We start from the raw sequence: 11,430 nt of genomic DNA on the forward strand, positions 1-11,430 counted from the left end.
TAACCCTGTAGTTGGCCAAAACAAAGCGTAAACCTCACCTTGCCCTGTTTAGTGTTCCACCTCCACATGATAATGAACAGTCACCAAGGGGGGTCCATGTAGACCATGTTGCAGTGACTTGCGTAGTTGTAGGTGGTTGGGTAGTAAGACAAGGAACATTTACGTTACATGGAAATGTTTCTGTAGCAGATCCTGAGCATTCAGATTCATCTCCTCCCGTACATGACCTTTGAAAAGAATATTAGTTATAACCTATTTTAGTGTCTTGTTATTTTAAAATTTTACCTAAATCTTGTTTGCAATCCACCATCACATGTTTTGGAACATGTACCTTGCATGGCCCAGTTGGACCATGATGGGCAAGTGTTGGAGGAACAGTCTTCAGTTTCAGACGATTCACCAGGACACAGAGCATCATCTTTGACAATATCGCCACCCACACAAGATCTTTTAAGATGGTGACAGAATCAGAAGAAGTTCAGAATTTTTTTGAAACACAAGCCAAGCGTTGTTTGAACATTCGAAGCAAGCAAGAGTGATGCAACCAAATATTAAGATGACAAAAGAACACAAGACAAGAAAGCGAAGACAAATAGATGCTCAAATTCCTTTTAGTTACAAAGGTTTATAAGCTGATAAGTTAAAGACAAGGATGCTGTTACCAAGAAGAGAAGAACGTGCAATTTGCAAAACGAAAAGCAAGAACAGAAGTTTGAAGAGCATTGCATTTGTGAGTAGATGTTTTGTTGATGTGCATTGAAAAATAAGCATTGTTTTATTGTAGTATTGTACTAAAGCTGAGTTAGCGTGCATGTTAGGCTGAGTTAGTGTAAACGTCAAAAATTAGTGGCTGTTACAACATAAAAGAAATGACATACCTGGTTCGGAAATGAGATCCACCACCACAGGTGACACTGCAGGGTGAGAATTCCCTCCATGATGCCCACGATGGACATAATTCAGTTGCACATGGACGAAGCTCAGCTGTAAGTCCAGGACAGTCAGATTCAGAGTCACTTGAGCATGTACGAGATCTGCATATAACATTTTACTTCATGTAATTATCAACTTTAAATCCTTTTTTTTCGGGAAGACTAATAAATTACAAATGCTAACTAGACATTCCAATCTACAGAAAATAATCTGTAACTTTAGAATTATACCTATATATTATATGCTATATGTTTAACACAAAATTCACATTGAAGCATTAAAACGTACCTAAACTGCTGAGCAGTACCACAGGTAACTGGACAACTAGACCATTCTCCCCACTGTGACCAACCTTGACAAGGTCCATCACTACAAGATTCAACCTAAGAAGAATTTAAGAAGTATTTTTAATTATTAGGTTTTAAGATGATTGGTCAACTATGGTCTAAACCCAACCATTTAGTGTACCTTGCTATGGGTTCATACATATAAAATACTTCTTTTAATGCAGATTTTTTTGGAATTTTTTAACTATTACATAAAACAATTTGGGTGATTATACTAAATTACGAGATTCATGTAACAAATTAAATAAAATATGCTTACAATGCGGCCACGCCCTGGGCATACTGCACTGCCTGGTTGTCCACCGAAACAACCACGGAATTTAACGTAAGTTCCTTCACCACAAGTTACAGAGCATTCAGTCCATCCACTCCACAAGTACCATCCACTCCCTATGTCAAATAAAATTCATTTAATTTAAATTTTTTAAATCAATAAAATTTAGTTATCTTTGTGTGGGCTGTAACATTGTTATAACATGAATACCATTTTTCGTACGTCTTAGATACGTAACATTGTGGCTGAATAGCTTTGTTTTTTTGTATTGCCTAAAATTTAGACAAAATATTAGTGACTATTTAATTTTTGGAGCAATAAGTGTTTTATCTATTAGACTAACATTTTAACACTACTAGCAGCATTGAGCAGCCACCCCAGATCGGTTACAATGCGAGTGCTTTGGTTTAATGAACTAAAATAGACACCTTATATTTTAAATATGCAACACATATTAAATGGTAAAAACTTACAGCTTTGGGATTGGGAGGTAGTTTGTTCAGCTAGGGTGGTAGTAGTACTTGGAGTGGGCTGGAAACATGTTCCTGGTTCTACAAAAGACAAAACATCAAATAAGTAAAACAAAATATCCTAAGTAGAGTTTTTGTGTAAATGAAAGTAACTTCCATTTTCTAGTGATCAGGCTATTTTAAGAAGTATAAGACAGATGTTTTGTTTTATACAACTAGTATCTACTTATGAGTTAACAAGTATAAATTTAGGAGTAATTTATGTATTGCTGACAAGTGACAATTTAAAATCACACATGCACAACAGTGTATAGCATTTATAAGCAGAATATTATTACAATATGAAACTTACGTGAAGGTCTGTAGCAATTTTGGCTTGGTGCAGTAAAGTCATAACAACAACCTCTTATTCTTGAACAAGTTGCTGCTGTTGTTAGTGAAGTACCACATGGTATCCTGCAGGGAAAGCAGTTTATTATTTACCATGTATAGAATATAGTTTATAAAATCAATTTCGTCCGATCATTTTATGCTGATTGTATCAATCAAAACTGCATTCCCGAAATTCTAATAAACGAAAACATTACTTATAGTTTACCTTAACGATGGTTGAATTACACAGCAGTTTGAATCAGGAGGTGGAACAGTTACTGCTACCTGAAATATAGATAAGGAATTGTTAGCAATGTATTCATGTAGATTAGATTAAAACGTTTGAAACCAAAATACTTACAGTTGTTGTAGTACGCGGTGTGGGTGCGACAGTTGCTGAAAAATAATGTTTTTAATGAAATTGAATCTTAATGTTCAAACTTGAACTATTTGACCGTGTTAATTTTAAATAATAATTTTTTATAATATCTATAATGATGTTTAATAATTTATAATATAATAATTTAATTTGTATCAAAATAGATGTTTTCACAGCATTTAAAAACTTACTTAGTTGACAGTTATTCCCCACATATCCAAATGCACATATACATGTGTAGGAACCGCCACCCAAGTTTCTACATTGCCCACCATTTAAGCATGGTTGTCTTGAGCATGGGTCAAACGCTGTAAGGAATATTTTATTGAGGTTTTCCATAATTTTTATGCATACAGATGTATTGTTGTAAACTTTATCTCGCAAATATGTCGTTTAGCTTGGTGTTGTTAAAAACATTATATCTATACATGTAACAAATACTTACGAATAGTGTTACAATCACGGCCTGTAAATCCTTGGGGACAAATACATGTATATTGTGAGCCAATGCTTCGACATTGTCCACCATTTCGGCAAGGTCGGGCAGAGCATGGATCTGTAAAGAAACAATTATATAATCACATTTTTTCTTCGTCAACGACAAGTTCGGTTACAGTAACGGTGATTACCCTTCAGGTACTCACACAAAACGAAGTTACTGTGGCGCTATTTGTATTCCTTTTTAGTTCGAATACACCAAGAACAGCGAGTTTTGGCGCTTGAAGAACCGCGCAATTTCTGTTCGAATTCATAAGCTTTTTGCCCAGACGCGATATTTTTTTTAAATTTTAAGGACATTCAGCTTAATACTCCCGTGAAATATTAGGCTTAAAAGGTCTCGCCGGTCCGCAATAAAATAGTTCTGTTTTAGATTACTGTCTGAACTTCTAATTACGCGGGTCAAATCTCTCGTGAGTGTGAAAGAATGATATTATTGGATAATTAACGGTTGTTAGAGTTAAAGGCCCTTCCTTTCAGGTAAAGGATGTGGCACACCTGTAAAAGTTAATCGTAACATATTCTCGTCTTCCCATCCAATACTTTTGGTTTCAGAAATAGATTGTTTTTAAATTACAGAATATTTTTTTCTTTATTTGAAACGCCTAAAAATACGTATTCCACGAATGTTTCGCATCCAATTTCCTGGGGTCTGAGAAACAGTTTTATGCTATTTCATAGTAACTGCATGCTACATGAAGGCGTATAACGACATGATTTTTGTATTAATCATGACATACTATAACACACCGCATGACACTTACCGGGAGAAACACCGCAGTTGGGCCCACTGTAACCAGATTGACACACGCATGTGTATGAAGCACCAACAGTCTGGCATTGCCCACCATTGAGACAAGGGAGGGATAGACATGGATCTAAATTTAAAAAAATGCAAATCCTAATAAACAAAAAATAAGAAAATAGATTACCCGAAACTAGTAACAGGCAAAACCAACGTTTACAAAATATACCAGCAATTAAAATCTATAAACTAGTTGATCTGAAAACAATGTTTATTGCAATTGACTGATAACTTAAGTTTTGAACTTTCAAATAAATAAGTAATTGATAAAACTGTAAGTCTTACTTGGCGGTATTTGGCAGTTGTTACCGGAGTAGCCGGTCGGGCAGGAACATGTGTATGTGTTTCCCACAGACAAACATTGGCCACCGTTGACACAAGGTGAGGTTGAACATGCGTCTGGAAAAGTTAAGAAACATGTATTACCTGAACGCGTAGAAAATTGAAACAAAAAAACTTACCCTGAACATCATTCATGCAGACAAAGTACTTCGTTGCTGTACATATGCTGCCGAACCATTTACCAAGGGTACGAAAGTTACCGATTTGGGAACGCGCGCTCATGTACATACAGTCGTGGCTCGGTAAAGCAGAAAACGGTTGTTGGTATAGGGTGTATTCTGTGAACCAGTTTTGGTATCCAGGGTTTCCTGGTGTGGGAATACTACTCGCGTCTTCTTGCCAAACCCAAACTCCCTCATTTACGAGATCGGAGCCTCCAATCCAATACCCAGCCGCCCAAATGTCCCCCCACACTCCGTTGTTTGGTAAGATACCGATTCCATTTATGAGGTGGTCAAGCACGGCTTGCTGTTTCTCAGCAGTGTCAATGGTGGCGAGGCTTCCACCGTTACCAATGCAAGTTTGAAGGGCTCCAGCGAAGTTTAGCCTTCTCAGGTAGAAGTCATACCTCTTGCCACCGTATAGAAAACTGGTAACTAAAATGAGAGCGAAGTGTTTTGTACTGACTATAATGATACGAGAAAAAGATTTAAGTCTGAACGCTGGAACTTCCAATTAAATATGGGCGTTCGTACGATATATGTTATTACTTGTATAGTAGGGTAGGGAAAGATGGAACATTTTTCGTTCTATCTTCTCAACTCATTTGGTAGGAAACAAGGAACATTCAAATAATTATAAAACCATATTGCTTAAAAGACAATCCGGATATTAAGATGTTATGTGCTAAAGGTGTCCCGTCTTCCTTCACCTTACTACATATGTATGTAGTTTTCAGTTCGAGACAAAATTAATATTATTGAATAAATTTATAGGATATTACCGTCGACTGGAGTAGTGGCTGGTGTGGTAGCAGCTGTTGGGAAAGCTCCAAGTCCTGGCACTGTGGATACCCCGAACTGTACACCACCTTGTCTGTATGACGTGGTAGGACGGGATATAAAGCACTTCGGCTAAAGATGAAAGTTTAAAAATTAGAAGAAGCATGATCCGTGCATTGTATACCCGATATACTATATATTGTCAATACTAACCACTGTTGGATTACCAAGCGCTTCAACAGCGTTGTAGCAACATTGGCTGAACCGAGAGCATTCTGTTCGGTTATTTTGTCCAACGACGTTACCTATAGCAACATAAAGGATGTTTAGAGACAGTTTTACGAATGCCGCGGTTTTTACATCGTGCAGTGCCTCAAGCACGCGAGGCTACTTACCATCCACGTCTGTACAAGGTCTCTTGAGGTTGTTTTCTATAAAGCACGGACTATCGTCTAATCCAGCGCCCATGTTTTGAGTGTACCTTGATTCTAAATTCTGTAGCTGCAAAAAATGTTTCGGTGTAAGAAAAACAAATTGCACCGCATGGTCTTTAATTTTAATTATACGGTTTGAAATCCACACGTTCAGTATGCGTACCTCTGATAGTTCACTTTGCAGTTCATTTTCTATGTCTAGTTCTCCCTGAGCGTTAGATCTCAACGAAGAAGACAGAAGCACCCCTATCACCAATAAGTGGCGTAAAGCCTCCATGGCTGTTGGTATCTGAAAATACAACAAAAATGAAGTTGCTTTTACGTTAAATGAAACACTAAAATATGAACCCCCGCAAAGATATTAAAATAAATATTATTTGCATATAAACCTTTCGGCGTATTTTGCGAATTTGAACTGCTGACGCTGCAGAACTTAAAAAGTTAAGCGACTCGAGTTTTATGTAAAAATCAAACGAGACACACGATATCAAATTCTACCTTTAGTTTTTTTTTAAGTATTACGTTTTCTATTCGCTACTCTGACAAAATATGAATCCAAACAAAGCTTAAACTTCGTTATAACAGTGTCAACATAGGTCGCGAGGGCAGGCAACGGTTTGATGGTGAAGGCGGTAGATTGGATGACATAAATATTCACTCGCGTGTCTTGCCCGACGGGAGATTAAAAGGTTATCTGTCCTTAGATTGATGGAAGGGTTCAACAAATATAAAAACACAGACTATGTAATTATGACCGTTTGTCAGTAGTCCAAAATAAAACGCCGGTTACGTGAATGACAGTATATGCTATGCATAAAAATTAGTTATGCCTTCGGGCTAATGCACATGCATGGACGGTTTATGTACTTGGCACTGTTTTTAATCTTAAATATTTGAAGGCGGTTCCCTCGCAAAAAAATTGTAAACAAAAATTAACGTGATAAAAACTTAGCTGCGACCTTAAATTATACGAGGACACCGGTGAGGTAATTAACGAGACCAGTTTAACCACAATGTCAAAGTGCCGCCTGTTACGCTGCACACTACCGGCACGAGCTAACATGGCGACTCTCCGTACCATCAGCGTGTGAACTGCCCTCGAGCAGATATACAAGAAGCTTCTCCCGTTAGCAGGCTACGTCAGATACGTTAACCTGTATTCGGTGAGCAATTGCTTTGACACCTGAACACGGACTTTTATCTTGCCGCCTTAGCGCTGCGGAAAGTAAAGTGACGCAATGCGAATACTAAAGATATTTTTTCAAACTACTATAACCTAAAAATGCAGCAGATGAACTATATTAAATCTAATTTTATAATTAATGCATGCGTTTACTTTTTTCAAATATCGATTAGTAAAAAAATTGACAACTAATAACACAACCCGAAACTTCTAGTACACCCGAAAACTGCAATGCAGGTTTACATATAAACGTAACCTTTGTAACACTTACCCTAATTCTGCTTCCTGGGTAAAACAGCTCTCCTCCGTGTTATAGCAATTGAGGTATATTCGTTAATATTAAATCAAACTTAGACCAGATTGGGACTGCACCGCTTGGCTACATCCACAAACTAAAGAGTAAGTCGGCATCAAAGTGGGGTTAAACTGTGACTGCCTTTTTCTTGCGATTCCTCCAAAACCGGTTCGTAAAGGTAGTGGCGAAGGGGTCTCACGAAAAAAGTATCATGCAGTAATCATGTTTCATGATAATTATGCATGATAGCGCATGGGAGTCCTTTATCTTACTTCTACAAAGTGTACATTTACATTTAATTTAACTGCTATGTATATTCTTTTTTGTATTATAGTATCGTGGGGGAAGATGGGACACCTTTTGTACATAATACTCAAATGTTTTGATCGTGTTTTAAACAATTAACAACGGTCTATGGGAGTCGTAAGAAACGATTTTATATTTCTTTTATTGTTTTTTTGTTTACTACCAAATTGAACGAGAAAGTAGAGCGAAAAGGTGTTTCCCCACCCAAATACATAAATAATAAAAAGTTTCGGAGATTGTATGATAAAATCTAACGTACTTACTTTTCTCACAAATGCAAGAGAGATCAACTACAAATCTATCGATATAAGACATTCCACGTCACAGTTGTGATAGTTCTTAGTACATATCAGGTAAATTTGGTAATTCGATATTTTAAATTCCTCTGCCCCATAAATATTACGTTCTAGTCAAATTGGATACGCTAAACGGATCCGTTGGTTATGATAGCGGTCATAATAATCGTACAAGATCTAGTGGGAGTTAATATGTTTATCTTATTTCAAGAACTAGCAAACAGGAAAAAATATAGCAAAATATTTTTGCCAAAAAATTATAACTAAAATGTTAAAGATTATTTTCTTCTTGGCGTCACAAATGAACGGCATATCGAGTAAGAAGTTCTGAAAAATTAGAAATTTATAAAGCAGCGATTACCAAGAGAGGCGACACAAATAAAAGTAATCCATGAAAACCGTATTCAAAACGGAATTAATCGTACAAAACATCGGGCTGCGCTTTCGGAGCGGCTCGATTACAAAAGGCGGTGTTTTAGTATACGGTGTGGCACGGTTTTATTACTTTCGTTGTGCATTAGAACGTTTCGTGAACAGAGCGAACGAAAAGGAATATAAGAGTGCTACATTCGAAGTCTCCTTCTAATGCAGCGTTCACGCAATTGTTTGTAAACTGCACGTGAGTTGCTGTAATTATACAGAGTTGAAGGCATCCAAAAATGGGATAATCTAATATGAATGATAGGACTTCGAGATAATCTGTTCAATTCGTTACGCTGTAAATAAACAGTCGTGAAATGTTCCCCTAAAAGCATGAGAAAGTTTTATAAACAATTCATTAAAATACCAAACACGCATAAACTGCAATGCGGACGCATATATATCTTCGTCGGTTTAAACAATTTCTTTGCGTTGCCGTATTCAAAAACGCAAATCAAATTTAAGTTATACTCATTTACAAATACGATAACCATGTTAAAAAAGTAAATAGAAAGTTTACATCGCAGAAGATTTCGGTCATAAAATATAAAGACTGTTTCGTCTGTTGTTGCTGACAGTTTCATTAATGCAATATTGCTACTGTTTACGAGTCTCATTTAAACAGCTAAAGTGTGTCGTAAACATAACTGTCCACACTGTAACTTTTAGGGAAAATCTGTAGTTAAACAGTAAAGGCTCCATAAAATAAATGGTACGCCGCGAACTTATAACCCGTGTACATATTTTAAGTCAAAACTATTTAATTATTACCGTTATTTCACATCTTATTTATTGCAATGATATTGTTGCAGTTTTCAAAGTGCAAGCTTACAATGTAATTTCAGATAAAGTCTGAAATTACAAATTGAAATAAACCTGATTTTTACAAAACATCTAAAGTGCTGACGTTTATTGCGTGCCCTATCAGCTTCCAGACCGAACTGTTTATTGTTTTCCCCAACCGGTGTTTGGTGTATAATTTATAGCATGAGGTTTTGCGTCGTATAGCTGTTTGTCAAGTTTGGTGCGGTATTTTGGTAGTCAAATATTTTACTTACATTGTATAATTTAATAATGTAAAAAGTCTGGCGTGTATGAAAACTAAGTCGCATGCCTATGTAATACACAGAAGAACATATATATAGGTTGTTTACATTTCAACGAGAAACGTAACTGTTATCATAATACATGTAAGTGCCCAAAACAATTTCGCGTGGCAGACATTAAAAAAAAGTCAGGAAAAACACCCTTGCCTAGCGCTCTCACGCAATTTATCCAACCAAACCACTCGTGCATTTAATTGCAATACGGTATGATAATATCACTGCAATTTACCGTGGCCTACGGACAGTCCACCAGGCGTCGAAATAGCGGTAAACATTGGGCTCGAATCGTGATGCGCAAGGCGTAAGGGAGGTTCCATATATACAAATATAGCTGTCTGTGCGAAAGACGCGCGATCGACAGAGTTCAAGAAAAATTAATCGCGTAATCTGGTGGACTGAGTAAAAGGTCAACTTCAGCCCGGTTTTCAGTGCAACCCTGATAGGTCAAATTTTAAATCCGGGTTTTACAGTGTTGGTGGTACCAGCACAGATATATTATATAAACATATACTTATGTTTAGACATCTATGGTACCGGTTTATTTATTTCCTAAGAAATTGTAAAGCCGAAAATTTCGACGTAACATTGATATTACGTCGAAAAGTAGAGTGGGGTAAAATTGAACATGGTTTCATTTCCTTTATTTCCAAATCTAGTAGGCTACTGTTTAAACAAACTGTATAGTCGTTGTTTACACCAAAAGAGCGTTGTTAGTTGTTCAAATCACGATCCGGAAAAAATTTGTGCTCTCTTACACCACAGTACTGTGTAGTAAGGTGGGGGGAGATGGGACAGCTTTTCGTTCTCTTTTTTTCTCCCATGTGATGATAAACAAAGAACAGTAAAAGAATTATAAACCAGTATTCTCACGATTTCCACATACCGTTGTTAATTGTTTAGAACTCGATCAAAATTTTTGGATATTGTGTGCTAAAGTTGTCCCATCTTTCCCCACCCTACTATACAACGAATTAATTTTAAAAGCTAAAAATTGAAACTGCAATCAAATGCTAACGAGGTCAAAACCGTGTGCATGTTATATCGAACATATAGGTCGCTTTGACGTTGTGACCTGTCGAACCGCGTGTTTATTTTACGTCGGCCACTGATATCAAACTACAACGGTAGCCTGAGGTACATGACGTAGATAATGATTCTTAGTAAATGAACGATAAGTGATTTGCATAAAAGCAATGGCCAGTAACGCATTGGCACAAAAATGAGCACTCTCGTTTTTAAAGGTATCAAATTTAACTAAGAGATACGGGAGTTACAGAAAACATAAACACGCATGTTCAATAACATCATAACGTGGCTTCCGTTTAAATTAAATCTTTACATTTGAGTGTGTGTATATCTAGTGAAAGAAGAGACAATGTTTCTATAATGAGACGTAAGCCTATACGAAACCGGAATTTCAAGACCCATGCTAATAAATATTTAGGTCTTATTCAAGATAAAATAACCCTAAAGATTAAACATATGGACGTGAATGTGTTTGGACCCCAAACTTGCGTGGCTTCGGGCAATAGTGGGCAGTGTAAAACTGAAGAACATGGTCACCAACATAATACTCTAACAAAATGTCATACTGCTGCTGTAAACCAAGTTGTATTTTTTGTCCATCGTTTTTTTGCTCTTGTAAACTTTCCCGTTCTGCGTTATCGTGACCGGAAAGACATAATTTTATTTTGAAAAAAATATTACATTTTAAAACTAGGATAATTTTATGTCAGTGTGTAGTTTGATTCTATGTGAACCGTTGCAGTATTAAGTAAAGAGTAACAATTGCAAAATAATAACTTTTTTAATGGCAGCGGTAAATTTACATAAAACATAACGCGTAGCCGATTAAATTAGTTTTAGAATACTTGTTTTAAAAATGAATTTTGTAACGACTAATTTGAATTAAATTAATAATATAAAGTTGCTTGAGAGACATGATCTATAAAAATAGTTACATAAGCAGGTCTTGTGGTTTTAAAATACCGGCACGTGCTGGTATTCTTTTACTAAATATCTTGTACAC

At 36.4% G+C, this 11,430-nt stretch overlaps 1 protein-coding gene across 6 annotated transcripts in view; it reads right to left on the bottom strand.

Annotated features, from left to right (window-relative positions):
• Positions 1-7,403, bottom strand: part of LOC100179634 — a 62,765-nt gene extending 55,362 nt beyond the window's left edge. For 2 of the 6 annotated variants that reach the window (XM_018812820.2, XM_026835601.1), the window contains exons 1-19: positions 7,250-7,393; positions 5,959-6,084; positions 5,757-5,862; positions 5,575-5,666; positions 5,364-5,493; positions 4,540-5,016; positions 4,364-4,477; positions 4,038-4,151; positions 3,221-3,331; positions 2,967-3,083; positions 2,758-2,792; positions 2,623-2,681; positions 2,377-2,480; positions 2,028-2,105; positions 1,540-1,670; positions 1,222-1,316; positions 879-1,034; positions 286-447; positions 39-227 (exon numbers count right to left, since the gene is read on the bottom strand). In XM_018812820.2, the coding sequence (XP_018668365.1) occupies positions 39-227; positions 286-447; positions 879-1,034; positions 1,222-1,316; positions 1,540-1,670; positions 2,028-2,105; positions 2,377-2,480; positions 2,623-2,681; positions 2,758-2,792; positions 2,967-3,083; positions 3,221-3,331; positions 4,038-4,151; positions 4,364-4,477; positions 4,540-5,016; positions 5,364-5,493; positions 5,575-5,666; positions 5,757-5,862; positions 5,959-6,072 (2,384 nt within the window). In that variant the 5' untranslated portion in view covers positions 6,073-6,084; positions 7,250-7,393. Of the gene's footprint in view, positions 1-38; positions 228-285; positions 448-878; positions 1,035-1,221; positions 1,317-1,539; positions 1,671-2,027; positions 2,106-2,376; positions 2,481-2,622; positions 2,682-2,757; positions 2,793-2,966; positions 3,084-3,220; positions 3,332-4,037; positions 4,152-4,363; positions 4,478-4,539; positions 5,017-5,363; positions 5,494-5,574; positions 5,667-5,756; positions 5,863-5,958; positions 6,085-7,249 lie in introns of all 6 variants that reach the window. The other 4 variants (XM_026835605.1, XM_026835602.1, XM_026835603.1 and 1 more) reach the window with 4 other exon arrangements.
• Between the last annotated feature and the right edge of the window lie 4,027 nt (positions 7,404-11,430).

Source organism: Ciona intestinalis, chromosome 8, assembly GCF_000224145.3.
Source record: "Ciona intestinalis chromosome 8, KH, whole genome shotgun sequence".
In the NCBI taxonomy this organism is placed as follows: domain Eukaryota; kingdom Metazoa; phylum Chordata; class Ascidiacea; order Phlebobranchia; family Cionidae; genus Ciona; species Ciona intestinalis.